The 21,460-nt window shown below is 45.1% G+C and overlaps 1 protein-coding gene across 3 annotated transcripts in view; it reads left to right on the top strand.

The window, feature by feature from the left end:
• SKAP1 (src kinase associated phosphoprotein 1) overlaps window positions 1-21,460 on the top strand; it is a 302,961-nt gene that overhangs the window by 49,851 nt on the left and 231,650 nt on the right. For all 3 annotated transcript variants that reach the window (XM_008271352.4, XM_070060822.1, XM_051825599.2), the window contains exon 3: window positions 17,375-17,400. In XM_008271352.4, coding sequence (XP_008269574.1) covers window positions 17,375-17,400 — 26 coding nt within the window. The remainder of the gene's footprint in view (window positions 1-17,374; window positions 17,401-21,460) is intronic.

Here is a 21,460-nt window from a genome sequence, read left to right as displayed (position 1 = left end):
CTCTCTGCTATGGCCTGGGAGAGCAGTGGAAGATGGCCCAAGTCCTTGGGCCCCTGCACCCATGTGGGAGACCCGGAAGAAGCTCCTGGCTCCTGGCAGCTCCAGCCATTGTGGCCATTTGGGGAGTGAACCAGTGGATGGAAGACCTTTCTCTCTCTCTCTCTCTGCCCCTCCTTCTCTTTCTATGTAACTCTGACTTTCAAGTGAATAAGTAAATCTTTAAATATATATATTATATATTATATTATAATATTATATATTATATATATAACATATATATATGTTAAAGGCAATGATTCCTGTCAAGTGGACTTTGAGTTATTAAATTAAAAAAGCATTTTAACTGGTTCATAGAAATTGTATATATTTATGAGGCCCCATGTAATGTTTTGTGTATGCATAGTGTAATAGTGAAATCAAGGTAAATATAACTTTCCTCAAATAATATTCGTTTCTTTGTGGTGGAAAATTAAAAATCCTGCCTTCTAGCTTTTTGGTAGGAAAACGTCCAGCAGTGTCTGTAGTCGCCCGGCTGTGGGGCAGAACACCACGGCTGCTTCCTCCTCACCGTAGCTGGGTTCCTGTTCACCAGCCTTTCCCAGTCCTCCCTTTTTTTTTTTTTTTTAATTTTTTGACAGGCATAGTGGACAGTGAGAGAGAGAGACAGAGAGAAAGGTCTTCCTTTTGCCGTTGGTTCACCCTCCAATGGCTGCCACGGCCGGCGCGCTGCGGCCGGCGCACCGCGCTGATCCGATGGCAGGTGCCAGGTGCTTCTCCTGGTCTCCCATGGGGTGCAGGGCCCAAGCACTTGGGCCATCCTCCACTGCCTTCCCGGGCCACAGCAGAGAGCTGGCTTGGAAGAGGGGCAACCGGGACAGAATCCGGCACCCTGACCGGGACTAGAACCCGGTGTGCCAGCGCCGCAAGGCGGAGGATTAGCCTAGTGAGCCGTGGCGCTGGCCCCGCATTCCTCCCTTGAGTGATTGTTAACTCCTCCTCCTTGTTTATTTGTGTTTTCCAACCCTCTACAGTGAATTGGTATTCAATCGTAACTTACTGATATCGGAGTCTTAACAAGGACCAGGAATTTAGGCCGAAAGGTGTTTGATTTCCAGGAGCTGGCACTGAATGGAGGAGAGACGTGGAAAGAGGGGATTGGGCTTTAATTTTGCAGCCTGGCCTGGGTCACATCTGTGCAAATAAACAGCTGTATTCAGAGGTGTTTTATGCTATGCCTAAACACAGGCACACAGAAGTGAAGTCATTTTTGAACCATTTGAAATACAGCAGTCCTTTGAGTAATTGATGATTTTTCTAAAATATGGTGTTGTGTTTTTTTTTTTTTTTTTTTTTTTTTTTAACTAAAGGAAGTTCACTGTCAAGGTCTTCATCAGATGAGGTATCACTGACTGAGAACAACTTCCATTTCTTAGCTGTTGTCCCTTTGAACCGCACTGAGCCGACACAGGACGGATCCTTCTTTAGACAAGGATTATCTACACTCTCTGTGTCCGCTCAGTAAAACATTTGTATGTGTCGGACCACTTTCCCCAAGTGACAGTGCTTGAGTAAACCGTTCACTTCCTCCTCAAAACATCAGTCACCGTGATTGATTTTTATGTTGATCATAAAGAGAAACGGAGTCAACTAAAAGCAGAGTGAGGATCACAGACCGGAAGCAGTTCATTTACTTAACAAATATGTATTGGCCATTTGTCTGTGGTGGGCACACAGCCAGGTGAAGGAAACAGTGTCACAGAGCTTGTATCTGTATTTTTCAAGGAGTGCCTGGGCCGCCGAGGGACTGGACTCATGAATAGAGCCAGCATGGAGCCCGTGGCCCACAGATGTCTTGTCTAGAGGGCCTAAAGTGTTTGATTTCAGTTTGTTACATGCCTGGAGTTTCACCACTGAGAGAGTTCTTAGGCCCCCGATTCTCTTAAAATGCACAAGTTCACCTGGACAGTTCAGCAATATTAGTCCTTGTCAATGGTTTCCTTCAAACTTTTAGTTAAAATGGTGCACTGAGGACATTCAACAGCCGGTATGCTTGGGGAGCCACCGGTATGGCTAGTGCTAGGACACTGAGGCTTATGAAAGTAACAGAGGGGGGCCAGTGCTGTGGCATAGCAGGTGAAGCTGCTGCCTGCAGTGCTGGCACCCCATATGGGTGCCGGTTCCAGTCCCGGCTACTCCACTTCCAATCCAGCTCTCTGCTATGGCCTGGAAAAGCAGTAGAAGATGGCCCAAGTCCTTGGGTCCCTGCACCCACATGGGAGACCCAGAAAAAGCTCCTGGCTCCTGGCTTCGGATCGGCATAGCTCTGGCTGTTGCGGCCATCTGGGGAGTGAACCAACAGATAGAAGTCCTTTCTCCCTGTCTCTACCTCTCTGTAACTCTGCCTTTAAAATAAAATAAATACATCTAAAAAAATTAACAGAGGATCATTTTCCTCAGGAAGATTGGGGGCTTCTGAGACTGTTGCCACTGCAACTTCAGAACAGCAGTCACTGTTAGCATTCATCACTCATGTACCACGTCAACCCAGTGCCAAGGACTTTACAATTGTCTCATTTTATCCTCAAAACAGGTATGGGAGGTGGCTACTGTTGTAATCCAGTGGCTGAGGAAAATGGGGATCAACTTGCTGAGGGTTACACAGTTCTTGGGGCTCTGGAATTGGGATTCCAACCCTGGCAGTTTGTTGGGCAAGCACTCGTATTGAGGCTCAATGTTTTCATAAAAAGAATAGTGCCACTTTATTCATTCACTCATTAATAGGTTCAACAAGTGTTTATTGAGCCTATACTATGTGCAAAACATTTTTGTTGTGAAAATGACTTAGGTCCCATAGTTTTGAGCAAGACAAGTCAAATGATTATATAATAAACTCACCTGTAGGGTTATTGTTTTGTACATAGAGCCTAACGCAATACACACCACATAGCAGATGCCCAACGAGTATTCCCAAGGACCTTACAACTGGATGGACAACATTTGAAAAGTTTATACAAAGAACTGTAATTCAAGATATATTATGGTAAAAGCATTAGAAGAGGTCCACATAGATAGAAGTACTGCGAAAGCCCAGAAAAGGGAGTCACTTCTGGTTGGTGGGCTATGGGACACCCTTATGGGCGAGTTGGCATCATGGGTTGAAAGGAATGGGTTTTTGCTGAGACACTTTGCATAGAAAAGTGCCACGTACAAATATGCGGAGAAGATGAAGCATAGGTGTGTTTGGAAACCAAAGGATGATTTCTGTGTAGTGGGTAGAAGGGTAGAAGGGAATAACGAGAGCTCTGTCTAAAAAGATGGGATAGAAGCAAGTAGTAGAAATGAAGTGTTGACTGGGTTGGGGAAGACAGGTAGGTAATTGGGGGAGTGGGTAAAGCAGGATAGATAGGTGAAGCAGAAGAGAGCTGAGGAGGGGTATGCTAGCAGGGGGCTGTGGACAGCACATAGGTCTTTGCCACCAAGACGGAGGCCTCCAGGAGGCAGGAGATGGTTGCAAAGCAGGGAAAGATAACAGTGTCAAAGTTGCTCATGTTCTCTGCCCAGAGAAGGAAGACAGATCTCCTGCACCTTATTTTATTTTCCAGCTTTACTGAGGTGTAATTGTATACAAAGTTCTGCATGTAGGTGATATACACAATTTGGTGACCAAACCACTTTTCAGAACTTTATGAGAAGAGACATTCTAAATGGCTGGCTTTATGCTTCAACTTTTGAAATGTGATTGATTTGTACATTAAAGACTTTATTTACTATTATTTAGATATTTAACAATATTTCATAGATTTTTGAAGCTGGCCTAGACAGTTTGTCACCCTCCATTACTTTGTTTCAACAGGGAAACGTAGTCTAAGATCCCAACAATTGGAAATGAACTTCAGGAATTTGATCCGTACTTAAACTGGGGGCTGCCTGTCTAGAATTTTCTTAACAGGCAACCGTTGGTAAAATATTTGTTTTCTTTATAGTGTTGTCCAACCTCGTTCCACCACTTGAGTTACCTGGGGAACCTTGTTTTAAAAATAGATTGCTAGGCCCCTGCCCTGGAGATGCTAATTCACTAGGTCTGGGGTCTACCTGGGAGTTTGTGTTTTGATAGAGCTCCAAGGGAGTCTGAAGATCAGGAAAGCATGTATAAGTCTTTATCAGGATACCTTGTTTGTTTGTTTTTGGAAGCAAGAGGCTAATTTGGTTTTCAGAAAAGCGATTTTACAGAGTAGTGTGAGAGGAGGCTGGGAGGCAGGCTGGTGAGGACGTCTCCCGGTATGACTGGGATGGTTGAAACGGCTTGAGAACTGCCAGTGGCTGACGACATTTCAGCCTAATTAGCTCCTGGGGAGGCGGGGCATAGTTCTTGGGCTGTGCTTTGTGGCTCTCGATGGCCTGGCAGCATCTTAGGATGATTCTGTTGCTGGAGAATCCCTCAAAGTAGAGAACTGGAAATCCTGGCCCTAGGAAGGGCCTGGGATCGACTGGTTCATTGCACAAGAACTGTGAGGAGCCTGACCCGTGCTGGAACAGCCAGGTCTCACAGCAGTTGAGAGGTGTGTGTCCCTTATTGGGGTGCCTGGGTTCAGTAGCCGGCCCTAACTCCTGACTCCGGCTTCCTATTAATGCAAATCCTAGAAGGCAGCAGATGATGGCTCGAGTAATTAAGTTCCTGTCACCCACATGAGATGACTGCATTGAGTTGCTGGCTCCCAGCTTTAGCTGGGCCCGGCACTGGCCTTTGTGGGCATTTGGGGAGTGAATCAGCATATTGGGAGTGAATCAGCATATGGGAGTTTGTCCGTCTGTCTGTCTCTCTGCCTCGCAAGTGAAAGGAAAAAAAAAAAAACAAAACACTAGTTGCCTCGTCATTAGCCTTGAAATTATATTCCACTCCTTTCAGATTTGTAAGAGTTTGACTGCTGTAGATATTTTACAGTGAAATAAATTGGAGAAAACACGACTTTGGTATAGAATCTGATAAAATTAGGAAAAAAGATAGAAGGCAAAAACAGTAATCTAGAGTAAGTAGGTTATATGCATTTAGGAAAACTGAAACATGAGTTGAAAGTGATTTCTCAGTTTCTGTGTACATTTCAGTTCTTAACTGGAAGAATGTGTACACATTTCAGTAATTCTTTGTGGTTGTTAGAGTGGTTACTGATAGAAACCTGCTTTCTGCATTCTGTTTTTATTTATTCAGATTTTGGCACAGTGTGAATGAGTGAAATAATATTATGTCTTTAATTAGGACTCTGTTGTTATTTTTCAATTAATCTGTGTCAGTAGCTTTAGCATTTGTATTAAATCATTTTCTTCGTGAAAGCTTTTAATGAGGAAACAAATTGATTATATTTATATATTGGACTCTTGCCACTGTGGTGTGTATTCAGTCGTATCTTTTGATGTATATTTTTGTCAGTCATTTTGTGGTTTGTCTTTGAAGCCAGGCTTTGGGGGAGAATTTTCTTCACTTAGATGGAGGTTTCAATTGAACAAAGCTTTCTTGTTTTTCTTTCTCTTCTTCCCTTTCTTTGATTCTCTCTCCTTCTTTCCCTCTTGCCTTGGTGTGTAATGCAGAGGAAATGAAGGTATACCGTCTCCATGTTCTCCGGAGTAAAATCCATACCCCGCAGCATCGCTTGGAGCACCTTGTCCTCTGCCTGCTCCTCCAGCCTTGTCTCCCCCACTCCTTGATGCGCACTCTGTGCTCTGCTCACACCAGACTCAGCCCTTGCTGTTTCTCATCTGTATTTGCAGAGTTAGCAAGCAGGCATCGATCATGGGTTCTGTACTGCTTCCCCTGGGGGCTTAGTGGCGTCATGAGATGAGAAGATGACAGTGCAGTCTTCTAGATGTTACCGAGAGGTGTGCACAGGCGGGAGACTGAGCTGAACCTTGAAGGACAGGAAGGGGGCGTGGAAGCAAAGGTGTGCTGGCAGAAGGAGCAGCAGCACATGAGACCAGGAACAGAGCGGGAGCAGCCCTCCCCGGAGGGCTGGGGAAAGTCACCGGTGGGTTTTAAGCAAGACAGTGAAACTGGGTTTGCCTTGTGGGTCATTAAAGCAGTGATGGTGCCCGTGATGTGAATGGCTGCTGTTTCCTGGAGGCTAACCAAGTGCCAGGCCCACGCTGTGTTCTTTACGTGCAGTACCTCTGCTAGTCCTCCCAAGGACCATGTGAGGTAGGTATGGTTCTTGTTTCCATCTTAAAGATGAGGAAACACAGGCTGAAGTCAATGTCTCACAGCCAGAAACCGGAGGAGCTGGGCCTCCAACCCAGACCTGTCTACAAAGCCTTTGTTCATCATGGCCTCTGTGCTACTTCCATCAGCACCAAGGAGGAGGGGTCTGAGTGACAGGTGATGGCAGGTGGACTCTTCAGAGCCTGGGCCCACTGGTCTCTGGGAAGTGTCTTGAGGGCTGGAATGAAGTCAGCATCTTCAGGCATGGAGGACAGCAAGATTAACCAGATCTGAAGGGAACAGAATCTACAGGTTCTTGGCGACTGATGGAATATACACAATGATAGGGAAAGACATGAAGGGGCCGGTGCTGTGGTGTAGCAGCTAAAGCCGCCGCCTGCAGTGCCAGCATCCCATATGGGCGCCGGCTTGAGTCCTGGCTGCGCCACTTCCAGTCCAGCTCTCTGCTATGGCCTGGGAAAGCAGTGGAAGATGGCCCAAGTCCTTGGACTGCTGCACCCTCATGGGAGACCCAGAAGAAGCTCCGGCTGTTGCAGCCATCTTGGGAGTGAACCAGCAAATGGAAGACCTCTCTCTCTCTCTCTTTGCCTCTGCCTCTCTGTAACTCTGCTTTTCAAATAAATAAATTAAAAAAAATAAAGAATAGAGACATAAAGAAATGATTCCTAGGTTGTAGTTGGGTGGATGGTGATGCCATCCATTGAAACCGGAAGCACATGAGTAGGAGAGGCTTGGGACTTATGACGCGAAAGACCATTTTACTCCTGAGGGGGAAGAGTATAACCATATCTCCTGATTTTGAACGTTTTAACTGATTAGTAAGTGTTTGATACATGCAGGCCCTATAGTCAGGTCTTTGGCCACTGGTTTCTTCCCTGGTGAATCTAAATCCCATGGCCTTGTCCCTCCAGTCTTCTGTCCTTTCATCCAAAAAGCCTGGACAATATTAACCGTGGATCAACTCAACTGGCTAATTTCTCTGCTCTTAGTACCTGGGCAGCTCATCAGTGCTAGAGAAAAACCACACAATTACATTCTTCTTCTCTGACTGCAGCCGAACCCCAAGTGAGGCTCAGCAGTGAGTTTATGTGCCTCATGTCAGTAACCTTTCCAGCTTCCTTCAATGTTATTTCTCTTCAAACCTTTATTGGTCTTTACCTCATCATGTCACCTCCGGTGCTTTGCACGATATCACAGCCTACATCACAAGAGAAGACCAGCTCTCAGGTTGGAACCCACTCGGCGTCCTGCCCCACCCTCAAACATAGGTGCTTTGGGTGCTAGGCTGGGCGTTTGTCACTTGCTCTACCAATGGGCCTGGCCTCTCTGTGGCCCTCCCCTTCCCCTGCCGTGCATCTTCTATGTGATCGAATCCTTCAGCATTCCTTATCTGTAGGCGCTAAGACAGGTTCTGGCACTGTACAGACCTGGGTTCTCCCAGTCCTGGTTTTGACCATTTGTGTATTCTGGGCCAGGATTGACACTTCACACCGTTTTCCTGTTTTAGGCAAACTGATCTACTGTCTGTGTTTCTGTGCACTTAATCCCTCACAGAATGTTTGCGGATGGTGGAGATATATTTGTCTCACCATTACTGAGAGCGTGAGTGCCATTCTCATAGCCTGAGCTACGGCGGATGTGCTGGCACACTGATGCCTTGCCTGGGTGAGCTCAAATAACTGGTCTACCTTGGCATGTTCTGTGTAACACTTGTTCCTAAGGGAATAACGTGACCATGTTCATAACCAGACAAATCTCAAAGGCATGAGAGTTGAAAATAATTTGTCCAAGGGAGTTTAAAATGTTTTCATAGACGCCAACCCACTTTCAAATGACTCTGGCATTTTTGAATCTGTCCCCAGTGCAGCACAAGCTCAGCTGTGGGGGTCCCACGATGTGGACTCTTCAGTTTCTGTGGTGGGGATGGATAGCCTCTTTGCACTTCATTTTTCTCATCTGTAAAGTGAGGACTGAACAACCAGAAGTGTCCTTCCAGCTGTAAAATTCAGTGAGTACGTGGGCCACAGTCACAGCCACACAGCTATCAGTTATTTACTAATCAGGTAGCCGAGAGTCTCCATGATCAAAGGGTAGCTATTAACCTGCAGAAAGCAAAAAATAAAACAAAATCAGATCTCCAAGCCTCAGTAGTGACAAAAATGCCAGCAGTGTAAGGGACAGTGATCAGTTAGGGCTCTCTCCCTGCGTGACCTGGTTTCCCCCTTGTGCTAGTCTGGAGCAAAAGCTGTCTCTGCCTTGCCTTTCGCCCTGCTCCCAGCCTGTCTCCAGCTCCCTCGTCCGTCTCTCATCCCCTCTCTTGCTCTCGGGCAGCTTCTTAAACTGACGCCCATCCTTCTCCTTCCATCCACATTGCGAGTCTACTGGATTGGATCACAGTGGACATCAGTCTTTAGCCTTAGAAACAAGCAGACAAACAATCAGACCTTTCAATGGAGTCCTACTGAAAAAAAAGTCTAAATTCTGACCCAACATTTAGAGTCTTTTATGTTGCTACAATGTACCTAGCTTATTTGCTTTTTATTCATTCATTGAGTTACAGTTGGTTTCCTATTATCTGCAGGGAGTATGGGGATTATGTAGACATACAACTGAGACTGTACAGTGAGGGGACTGTCCTCAGTCTGGGAAGTAGGGGCAGGAATGTTAGCACGTCGGTCTCCAGACTTGCAGCGGGAAAGCTGGCTACTGAAGAGGAGCTCCCTGGTTTTCTTACTGTTCTTATCCAGAATGGATGTTCAATTGACCATAGCAGCGATTCCAAGTAGCAAAAGGGTCATAGAAGACTCTAGCAGTAAATATGGTCTTATTTAATGTCTATTTTAAATTTAAATTCTTTTTTTATTACCTGAGAATGCATTTAATACATTTTGGAGGAGAATCGTGGATTATACTGTTGCTTGTTAATTATTTAATAAAAATTTAGTTGTGACCATTGTATTTGCATTTCTAAAATTTATGGATGTAGACTCAAGACCACAGAAATATCGCATCCTCCAAACAACTCCAGGACCTTCTTATCACAGGTGTGTGTATACATATATATATATACACACACCCACACACACACAAGTATATATATAATATAAAAATATATTATTATATATAATTTATATAAAATATATATGCATATATTTTAAAGACTTATTTATTTGAAAGTCAGAGTTACCCACAGAAAGGAGAGGGAGAGAGGGGGAGAGGGAGAGAAAGAGGTCTTCCATCCATTGGTTTACTCTCCAATTGGCTGCAACAGCCAGGAGCTTCTTCTGAGTCTCTCATGCAGGTGCCGGGGCCCAAGGACTTGGGCCATCTTCTACTGCTTTCCCAGGCCATAGCAGAGAGCTGGATCGGAAGTGGAGTAGCCGGAACTTGAACTTGCGCCCATATGGGAGGCAGCACTGTAGGCAGTGGCTTTACCAGATATGCCATAGCACCAGCTCCCCACAGGTGTTTATATTAATTGAGTTGCATGCATCTTGTCTGTTGTTACCATAGTACTTTGTTGTGTACTTTCTTATTAGATTGTCATCTATCTATATAGAGATATCTCCTATTTTAACTAGATTAGAAGCTCTTTGTAGGCAGGCACTAGGTGTTATACTTTTGATGTCATTGAAGGATTTAAGATTAGATGAGGCACCAGCTCCCCTCTGAGGACCTTCCCTTTGCTGCCCAACTGTTCTAAGACTGATGTTGGGACCCCTGGGTCCCAGTCCCCTGATGCTTCCACCAGAGACTTCCACCAGATGGTGCTCTTTTCCCATTTCTGTTCTTGGGTGTCACTGGCCAAATTACCCTTTGTCACTTGTCCACTCCTGCAAGGCACTAAATGGGATGCTGGTAGTAGACAGAGAATTCCCAAAACCAATGGGAATCTTTCCAAGGGAGAAAAGAGGTTACAGGAATAGCTGCAGTAGACAAGCGCTTACCATTGCTCACCAAACGCATTTCCTTGGGCATAAATCTGCCCCTGCTATGTGGCTCGCTGCTCAAGGTCAACTGCAAGGGGTTTTCCTAGTCTTACCAACTTGCTGTTGAAACCTTGCTCAACTAGGTGTCCATCTGAATCCTAAGATTCCATTTTTGATGCCAGAGCAACACTTCAATGTTAGTCTTGCAGTCTGATTGGAGACAGCCACTACCACGGAACAGAGATGGCCAAGAGGAAGATAGAAGACTCCCTCTTGGGGCTCTGAGAATTGCAAACATCAGAAGACCGCTGCTTGCATACAAGAATGAAGTTCCAGCCGGCGCTGCAGCTCACTAGGCTAATCCTCCACCTTGCGGCGCCGGCACACCAGGTTCTAGTCCCTGTCAGGGCGCCGGATTCTGTCCCGGTTGCCCCTCTTCCAGGCCAGCTCTCTGCTGTGGCCAGGGAGTGCAGTGGAGGATGGCCCAAGTGCTTGGGCCCTGAACCCCATGGGAGACCAGGAGAAGCACCTGGCTCCTGCCATCGGATCAGCGCGGTGTGCCGGCTACGGCGGCCACTGGAGGGTGAACCAACGGCAAAAGGAAGACCTTTCTCTCTGTCTCTCTCTCTCTCTGTCCACTTTGCCTGTCAAAAAAAAAAAAAAAAAAAAAAAGAATGAAGTTCCTTGATCTCCAAGAAAGGATTTGATTTTGTTCAGCAGGTGGTTTACCAAGGCGGGCAGTGTATCGTGTGTCTTAGAATTTCATATGGGTTAAATAACACTTTAATACTTAAGTTGCAAAAAGCCGCTTCATCTAGATGTTCTAGATTTACAACATCCCAGATGTCGGCTTTTCTGGATAGCTAGTTTTTATAATGTCATTACAACCCTATTCATCTAACCCAGTGGGTCTTATTTTTGGTGGATAGTAGTGGAGGGAGGGGAGTTACAGGCACTAATGAAGTCTGTGTACTCTTCAAGGGTTAAGAAAATATGTATTACTTTTTAAAAAGATTTATTTATTTATTTGAAAGTAAGAGTTATATATATGTATGTATTTATATATGCATATGTATATATATGTATACACACACACACACACACACAGAGCGTGCTCTCTTCCATCTGCTGGTTCACTCCTAAATGGCCCCAATGGCCAGGGCTGGGTCAGGCTGAAGCCAAGAGCCAGGAGCTTCCTCCAGGTCTCCCAGGTGGGTGCAGGGGCCCAAGCAAGTGGGCCATCTTCTGCTTTCCCAGGCCATCAGCAGGGCGCTGGATCAGAGGTGGAGTGGTCGGGACTCAAACTGGCTGCAGTATGCGATGCCGGCATCAGAGGTGGTGGCTTTACCTGCTCTGCCACAATGCCGGCCCCACATGTATTACTTTTAACTCAGTTTTAGGGCGTTTATGAATCCCATGAAGCCCAGCTATGAACCCCAAGCTAAAGACTTCTGATCTAACCACAATCCAATATCAATAGGCCATCTAGAAAAATAATTGCACCTTCCATTAAGTACGTAGATGTACTTTCTGTATTACAGCTAGTAGGAAAGCAGTTAACATGGAATTTAAGAGCTTGGGCCCTTGAACCAAGCAGACCTGGAAACAAATTTTGGTTCTGCTACATAATAGCTACATGATCTTGGGCAAGGAGTTTCTTCAGGTTTGGTTTCCTCTTCTGTACAATGGGGATAATACTAGCACTGACCTCCTAGGGTTGCTAATGAAGATTTAAAAAAATAATGCATGTGAAGGTATCTACAGCACAGCGCCTAGCATGTGTTGAGTATGTTGATTATTTTATCACTAGGAAATGGAATTTGTTTTCCTTCTTAGGCACGTCCAACAATATGAAGACTGTTACAGTTTGTGTCTTACCTAGTTCACCAGGATCTATTTATTTAGCTGGAAGGGTTTAAAACTGAGTACTTTAATACCAATGGCCATTTTCTTTGATTAATTCCATGGTTGAGAATTTGATACCACTCCACCAAACTAATGATTTCGAGTCGCCCCATCTCCAGCAGAGCCTAGTAATGTATTCTGTGAGTTTCGGGTGGCAATCCAGAACAAGGTGTTTGCAGCTGGGAGATACTGAAGTATGACCTGTGGATGGAGCATGTCTATTCTAGTCACTGACCCTCAGCACCTCAGTGAAGGGTGTGCCACAGAGGACATTCAGCAACTGCTTGCTGACTAAGAGACGGAGTTCTCTCAGAACAGAAACACGTCTTTGAAGGGAGAGTCAGTTCTGAGGAGTGTTTCTGTTGGGTTGTATTTTCAAGACAGCCCTCCCTATTTTCTTGTTAGAGTGTCTGTCCTAAAAGCAGTTGCTGGAATCGGAGACTTGTCTGCCTCATTTACTGGCCGGGCCCAGTTATTTCATCTCTTGACACCTCAGTTCCCCCATTTAGGAAACGGGATTCACAGCAGGGTTAGGGTGCGAGGGCTGTGGGTTAATATCGGGACGTGCTTCGAGCGGTGCCCGGCACCGCGTTCAGCCGACCGTGGCGCCTGCCACTCGCCAAGATTTCCTGCACGCGATTTATTTGCTGAACCTTTCCCCAAACTAAAGTTCAATTTAAACATCCTTACGTTTAAAAAAAAAAAAAAAGTAATGGACTTTGGCTCACACAGAACGAAGTCCTAAAGTTTCCGGGCTCGGTTCAGCAGAGCAGGCTCCGCGTCGGGAAAACTTTGCTCTTCTGTTTGAGCCAAGAGAGGCTCACGCCGCCTGGACAAGACGGCATCTGCATCTCCGCGGCTTCCGCGCTTCCTCCCCGCTGGCTCTGTGCCCAGTGTCATTGGCGTGGACCCGACGATGTGGAGTGTGAGTATTGCAGAGGACTGATGGCCTCCCTTTCCTATTGAAGCCGAGGCTTCAAAGAGAAGATTAAAGAAGTGTTCGTTATCTATTTTCACAGGCCTGATAGGGAATTCTCAGAGGCCTTTAGGATAAACAGCCCTATGTGTGCAAGCATGGGCTTTTCCTTCTGTGTGCTTCTCTTGTGGTCTTTGTATTTCGGTTTAAATTTTCCAGTTGCAGACTTGCTGGGGACTCTGGCTAAATGAGGATTGCTTTCAGGGGGTGAGAATTGGAAGCTGTTGGCAGGATTTGACTAAATGGTTCTGAAGAGTAGAGTCACCCGGCGTGGAGTCGCTACGGGGGTGAGGAAGGGCCTCTGTAAGATATGTTTAGCAAGATAAGATTGAGACCTTGGAGCTGTCCCCCAGAAAATAATCCATGGTGCTCTCCACTGAGAGATGAGACTGTCACCTCTTGCACTTTCCTTTTTAAAGTGTCGCCGGGAGCCCATGCTGTGGCTCAGTGGGTTGGGCCACTGCTTGCAATGCCAGCATCCTGTATCAGAGGGCTGGTTGGAGTCCAGGCTGCTCTGCTTTTGACCCAGCTCCCTGCTAATGTGCCTGGGAAGTCCTTGGGCCCCTGCACCCATGTGGGAGACCAGAAGAAGCTCCTGGCTCCTGGCTTCAGCCTGGCCCAGCCCCAGCCATTGTGGCCATTTGGGGAGAGAACCAGCAGATGGAAGATCTCTCTCTCTCTCTCTCTCTCTCTCTCTCTGTCTCCTTTTCTCTCTGTAACTCTGAGTTTCAGATAAGTAAATAAACGAATCTTTTTTTGTTTAAGTAAAAGAATCCTGTGTTGGGCCTGTGTTGTGGCTCAGTGGGTTAAGCTACTGCTTGCAATACCAGCATCCCATATCAGAGAGATAAAAATAAATGAACCAGTGTATACAAAGAAGGAAATAAATATATCTTTTGAAAAAGTGGTATCCTCTGTGAGCTGTGGGGTAGAGATGTGTCTTTAATTCTAATTTCTTCATATGGTTTTTATTGATAGAATTTTTTATAATAGATAAATAAAATTGTATATATGTAAAATATGATTTGGTATAGGTATACATTGTGAAATGATTACCATAATCAAGTCATCTGTCATCTCATATAATTACTTTTTTTTTAAGATTTTATTTATTTATTTATTTGGGAGATAGAATTATAGACAGAGGAGATACAGAGAAAAAGATCTTCCATCCACTGGTTCACTCCCCAAATGGCCATCATGGTCAGAGCTAGACCGATCCAAAGCCAGGAGCCAGGAGCTTCTTCACATTCTCCCACACAGGTGCAGGGGCCCAAGCACTTGACCATCTTCCACTGCTTCCTCAGGCGCTTTAGTAAGGAGCTGGATCATAAGTGGAGCAGCCAGGACTTGAACCGGCACCTATAGGGGATGTTGGTGCTGCAGGTGGTGCATTAATCCACTGTGCCACAGCACTGGCCTGAACCAATTCATCTTATAGCTGAAATTTTGACAGAAATTTTTAATTACAGTACTATTAAGAATAAAGCAAATCTGCTATATAATTTCAACTAGACAAAACTGCTACTTTATTTGATACTGTTAAGTTCTTTCTCTATAATCAGATCTCTTAGGATATAGCCACTATTGGCAGAAGCAATATTCTTTATTTTTCTAAGATTTATTTGTTTTAAAGGCAGAGTGACAGAGAGAGAGAGGAGAGACAGAGCTTCCATCTGCTGGTTCACACCCCAAATGGTAGAAGCATTACTGTTAGTGTACATGAAATTTTAAGACCATCTTTCTTCTGGACTAACAGGAGAAATCAGGAAACCAGGGCACTTTATAGTAGGTAAGAAGGGAGCTAAAAATAAGAGTTAGTTGGAGTGGGGATCCCGGAAGAGGAGGGCACATAAGAGGCTGAAATCAGTCATAGATTTTGCCTCATCAGCAATCTCCTGGAGCTGCCCTTTGTTCAGGAGTCTTATCTGCAACCTGATTTCAGTTTTCCTGGGCCAATAAACGAGGACAGTGTTGATGAGCAAAGGGTCTGCTGCTGCCATCATTAACATTTGGGAAGAAAGAGTGATGTGTTTGGTTGTGTGTGTATGTGTGTGGTGTGTGTGGAATGTGCCTGTGTACGTGACGTGTGTGTATGGTGTGCATTTGTGGTGTGTTTGTACTGCATGTTGTATGTGGTGTGTGTGTGTGTGTGCTTGTATATGGGCCATGTGTGATGTATGTGTATGTGGTGTGTTTGTATAGTGTGTGCTTGTGGGGGGGTGTGAATGTGTGTGCATGTTCACACCTTAATTTCTAATTTCATTGGGTAATGATTGGAACTGTAGGTTAGGGCAGTGCCTCAAGAGAAGTTGGAAAAGTCCTCACCCCTTTAATGATAAACTTGATTAGCTATGCTTTCCAGAAATGAGTTCCACAGAAAACTTTACTGTGGCCAGATACATGGGAAGCTGCACTGCCTGCTGGGTGGAGCCTGACCCACCGTGCTGTTAAGCATAACTTGTTTCAGTGTCAGTCGGTTTCTTACCCTGATGTGGACGACGCTTCTCTGAGCTGTTGAAGCTTTCCTTTTCCTAGCCCTTCCTCTGTGCCTCCCCTCTCCCCTTTTTCCACTGCAGATGTCAAAGCTGTCCTGGACTTTCTGTCCTTTAAGCCAAATATCTTACATTTCCCTATAGCCGATTCCCAGCTCAGAACTGTTCTGGTAGAAGATAACACGGTCATCAGATTTGTTCTCCACCTTCCCTTCCCCAACTCGAATTTTTTCCCCCAAATTAATTTCTGGGTAATGGTGACTTCCTCCCCACTGATCTCCTTCCTCTTCATTTCCGAATTTGCATCTCATAGGGCTGATGTCCCCCAGGTAGCAACCAGATCTAATGTCAGTTGTGGATATACTTGATTTTTTTTTTTTTTTTGGACAGGCAGGAGTGGACAGTGAGAGAGAGAGACAGAGAGAAAGGTCTTCCTTTGCCATTGGTTCACCCTCCAATGGCCGCCGCGGCCGGCGTGCTGCAACCAGCGCGCCGCGCCAATCCGATGGCAGGAGCCAGGTACTTATCCTGGTCTCCCATGGGGTGCAGGGCCCAAGCACTTGGGCCATCCTCCACTGCACTCCTGGGCCACAGCAGAGAGCTGGCCTGGAAGAGGGGCAACCGGGACAGAATCCAGCGCCCCGACCGGGACTAGAACCCGGTGTGCCGGCGCCGCAAGGTGGAGGATTAGCCTAGTGAGCCGCGGCGCCAGCATTTGTGGATGTACTTGAAAACACACCACTAACACCTGTCATTGCCCTTGGGGTTTGGACCATTTTAAGAACTTGTTAAACACTATAGACTCTCTCTCTCTCTCTCTAGGAAAAGAAATGGTCAGATGCATATATACACCCCTGAGAGGTCAGGGTGAGACAGCAGAAGATACCCATCTGTTTAGTAGCATGGACGTCTTTATGTCCATAGCAGGAGTTAAGGTGGAGAGAATATGAACGTGCTTGAGTGTGTGGAAGAGGGAGTGTGCAGGGAGGGAATAAAATGAGCCAAGTGCAGACCACGCACTGTGGTGTGAGAGGAATCAGGACAGCAGGTGTAGGGGTGTGAAGCGGGTGAGGGAGGGTTCACTTTATTTTTATATGAGTATAAATGTGCAGGGGAAGGGCCAGGTTGAGAGGAAGAGGCTGAATATTTATGAGAGGAAAATCAATAGAGGATAATACGAGGTTCCTGTGAAGGCAGGAGGAAATGGCATCCAAAGGATAATAGGCCTTTGTGGGTAACCACCATGCTTAGCCTTGTTTCTGTGGGGAAAAATGAAAGTTAGGTTGCAAAGAGTGACTTACAAATGATCCTTTTCACCACTGCCATTTCATTAAAGACGTCAGGAGTTATCAGTTTTGCCCATCATTTCCCGAAATAAGGGAGGAGAAGGGGTGGTGCGGTGGGCTGCAGGAGCCTTCTACTTTTCACAGACGTGAAAATGTTAGGCAGCCTTGGGTTCATGCTTCACCTGGAAAATGCAGACTGCACATGTCACAGGCGCTTGAGATGTGTGGGCGGTGGTGGTGGGATTTGGTTGTCATAACAACTCGGGGTGCCACTGGTACCTGATGCTCGGGACCAGGATTGGGAATGGACAGGTTGTCACAACAAAGAACCATCCTGCTCACAGACGATGCCCTTCCGGTGAGAAACCTTGGGCCACTGTTCTGTCTTGGGACCATTCTCTGTCTCATGTCAAAATTACCTAAGGAGCTGCAGCTGTTAAGCTTTTGAGATGCTTAGAAATCTCAGGGATGATTCTGTTTGCTTTTCTCAAAGTCAGCATTATAGCATGCTTTCTGGACTTGGTGCAAGAACAGTGCGAGTTTGACTCATCGCCACCTTTTCCCTTGTATTTCAGGTACTACTGGGACTTCCAGCCCCAAGGTGAGTCCCCTGTGCCTCCGCACAGTGTTCTGAAATGTGTCCACAGCGTCCTTTCCTTCTGCCTCTTCTGCGTTAAGCTTCTCCACGGAGTGGCATTCGCCCTGCCTGAGGAAAGTTAGTGAAGTGTTTAATTAACCTTCACCCTGCTGGGTGCCCCCTGCCCTTCTTTTTAGCAACAAGAGACTCTTCGCCTCTGCCGTCTGCGGGGGGGCATGGCTGCATGAGTGTACAGAACCCGACCCATTGCAGCTTTCATTCCTCGAGCTGTTGGAGGCCAACGGGAACCAGTGGCATCCAAATAGCATGGCGGCCACGTCCATCCTGAAAGCCCTGGGAGAGTTCCAACTTAGTGAATCCTTCATTTACTTCAGAAATAAATTCCAGGAAGTTACCTCCTCCATCACAGTGCCCTTCCCCACAGCCTGCCTGCCTGGCAGCAGAGAAATGTCAGACACGGAGCAGTGTCGAAATTCCCACTAGAACAGTGTTATCACATTTTAATATGAGCCTCGCCGCAGCCCCCGTGCTGCTAATTGCTTTCGTAGCATTGTTTTCCTGCTTTTGCTTGATGAACCCAGCATCTGGCATGATTCTGAAAAGTACAGCAGACAGCTGTGTGCAAAATTGGATAAAGAGAGACAGGAGTAGAACACATTTCAAAAGGTTCAAAATGGGAATATTTTTTCCTGAATTCAAACAGTTTAAGGGACTACCTTCAAAGAACATGCATCTTTCCTTTTTAGTACCCTGAGAATGTCAGAAACATCATCCGAATATTAATTAATTTATTATAAAAGGCTGGTTTTAATTTTCCCCGAGAATCACATAGTTTTAGAACAAACTTTCAGAAAGCTGGGTAAGCAGGATGTTTCTCAGCTTTTACAAACCAAAATAAACTTTTCTGATACTTTTTATTCTCTTAATGTTGTCAATGTGTCCAACCTCAGTGAGCAGTAACACCTTAAGGAAATTTAAATCCTGAGTGACATACTAGTTTTATTAAAATTTTAATATCCATAGCTCATATTTTTTCAAGTCTATATAAGGCTTTCTTTAAAATCCAAATTGAAGAAATAAAAATCTTATATTTTTAAAGCTTTTGACTCTTGTAAGTTAGAATACTTATGTTATATTTAATAATGTAGTGTGGCATCATTCTGTATTTCATTATCCTAAAGCACTTATAGCTGAAAACATGAACTGAGCAGTAGAAATTTATATGTAATATTGTCACAGTTTGCTTTGCAAAATGTGAAATGCACTATTTAGGGAATGGCCTTATAGTTCAGGGTTTAACAGATGTTAACCCAAATCCACAGGGGGCAGAACATGATTGCAAACTGGCAGAAATGAATGGAATTGGGAGAGTAGAATTAATTACCTAAAGGAGAAATAAAGAATTAGTGTCAGAGATGTGGTATAGCAATGTGTTGAGAAGAGAACATAATTTTGGAGCTCCACACAAGAGGCTATATGGGATTAGAAAGACAAAGGCCACCTCTTACCAGCGTGCTGTGAGGGTGACATTGCAGTCACCCTCAACACAGGGCAGCTTCTACATGCCTGTTCTCTCCTAGGGAGAGGGCAGAGGTGGAGCAGCCAAGGGAACAGCAGAAAGTAGTTTATTTGCTCGTTTGGAAGCAAAGTAAGGAAAGACCAATTTGAGAAATGCATTCTCTTGCCCCTACCCTTACTCCTCTACCCAGAGACATTTTTGGGGGGTTGAAGGGAAGAACTTTTACCTTGCCCTTGTGTTCATCTCTTAGCTGACCATGTACTTGGGAAACTGGTGGGCTGAGTGAGAGCAGTAACCGGCCTATTTGCTGTATTGTAAGGACAATTTAGGATGGTGAGAAGAATAGAAACATGTAAGAAAGAGAACAATGGGGGAAGAATGTTGAAATAGTGTTGGGATGTGGGGTGAGAATGGACAGAGCTGATGGCCCTAAACTTTCCTAGACCTTAGGAAAGGACCCTCTGTGTAGGAGGGTTATGGAATAAATTTTGTTAACTCTGCATATGCCTGAATACACACCTGTGTTCTTCAGGATATTTGGGCTAAATGGGGTCTGATACCTGAGAGAGAGAGAGAGAAAGAGAGAGAAGGAGAGATGGAGAGAGAGAGGGAGAGAGGTCTTCCATCTGCTGGTTTACTCCCCAGATGGCCACAACAGCCAGAGCTGAGCCAATCCGAAGGCAGGAGCCAGAAGCTTCTTCTGGGTCTCCCAAGTGGGTGCAGGGGCCCAAGGACTTGGGCCATCTTCTACTGCTTTCCCAGGCCATAGCAGAGAGCAGGATGGGAAGTGGAGCAGCCGGGACTCGAACCGGCACCCATATGGGATGTGGGCACTGCAGGCTGGGGCTTTACCCGCTATGCCACAGCGCCAGCCCCAATAACAGCTTTTTTTTTTTTAATATTTATTTTATTTATTTGAAAGAGTTACAAAGAGAGGTAGAGAGGTCTTCCATTTACTGGTTCACTCTTTCAAATGGCCACAATGACCGGAGTTGAGCTGATCCAAAGCCAGGAGCCAGGAGCTTCTGGGTCTCCCATGTGGGTGCAAGGGCCCAAGGACTTGGACCATCCTCCACTGCTTTTCCTGGCACATTAGTAGGGAGCTGGGTTGGAAGTAGAGCCGCTGGGACTCAATCTGGCGCCCATATGGGATGCTGGCACTGCAGGCCAGGGCTTTAACCTGCTGCACCACAGTGCTAGCCCTGACAAATAACAGCTTTATCGAGATGTAATTCAACGACCATAAAATCCACCCTCTGGAAGTGTACAAGTGAGTGGTTTTTAGTATAAATCACTGAGTGGTACAGCCATCATCGCTGTCTAAAATTTCAGAACATTTTCATCATCCTAATAAGAAACCCCATACCCATTGCAGATTGCACACTCCTCAGTGCTGTATTTTATTCCTGTTGCAAGGCTGTTGGGGATTAATCACGTCTGTAAGCATCTAGCACAGTACCTGGACAAAATAAGCAGTTTATATTTATAATAATGTCATGTTAATAGTGATTTTTTCCCCACATTTTAATCCCAGTTTCTTACTGGTCTTCTGTCAATTTCCTGAATGATGTTTATTTCAAAAGGAAACATAAGGAAGATAAAACATAAGCCAAAGAATGCCATACTTTGATACAGAGGGGACATAAATGGAAGAGCTCTTTTAATGAGCTCAAATATAGCTGGAGAATATGAAAAAAGGTGTTTTAATTTTAATATAAGATGTAAAGATTTTCTTAACAATTCAAGTCCTGTTTACTCTAAAACCTTTTTTTCTGTTTAATTTTTCACTTAAAGTCACAAAGAAACCCACTAGAATCTTTGCCATGGAGTTTTTACTGTTTCAGGAATCAACTGTCTAAAAGATGACACCCATCAGCCATCAACAATAGGATCAGTTTTACTCTTTAGAGTTCGTGACAATGTCCCTGAGTCGTTGAGCAAACTGATTCCCTTCATTTCGCTTCAGCTCCTGCTGAAGTTAATTATTGACAGTTTTAGTTAATTCAAGAATGTCAATTAAAAGGTATAATGGGGGCTGGCACTGTGGCATAGCGGGTAAAGCCGCCGCCTACAGTGCCCGCATCCCATATGGGCCCTAGTTTATGTCCTGGCTACTCCACTTTCCATCCAGCTCTCTGCTATGGCCTGGGAAAGCAGTAGAAGATGGTCCAAGTGCTTGAGTCCCTGTACCCATGTGGGAAGACCTGGAAGAAGCTCCTGGCTCCTGGCTTTGGATTGGCTCAGTGCTGGCTGCTGCAGCCAACTAGGGAGTGAACCAGTGGATGGAAGACCTCTCTTTCTCTCTCTGCCTCTCCTTCTCTCTGTGTGTAACTCTAACTTTCAAATAAATGAATAAATCTTTTTTTTTAAAAAGTATAATGTTTATAATTTAGCTTACTGCTATAAAAACAGTTGTGAATATTAAATAGAATTTTCTATCATGCACACAGAGTCTAAAGCAAATAACAATATTTAAATAAAAATGTAGGGAAAGACCTTGGGAATATTACAATTATATATAATAAGATCATATTTTTTTGTCCA

This window comes from Oryctolagus cuniculus, chromosome 17 (assembly GCF_964237555.1).
Source record: "Oryctolagus cuniculus chromosome 17, mOryCun1.1, whole genome shotgun sequence".
Classification (NCBI taxonomy): Eukaryota; Metazoa; Chordata; class Mammalia; order Lagomorpha; family Leporidae; genus Oryctolagus; species Oryctolagus cuniculus.
Note: the sequence above shows the minus strand (reverse complement) of the source record. Positions and strands in the feature narration are given on the sequence as shown.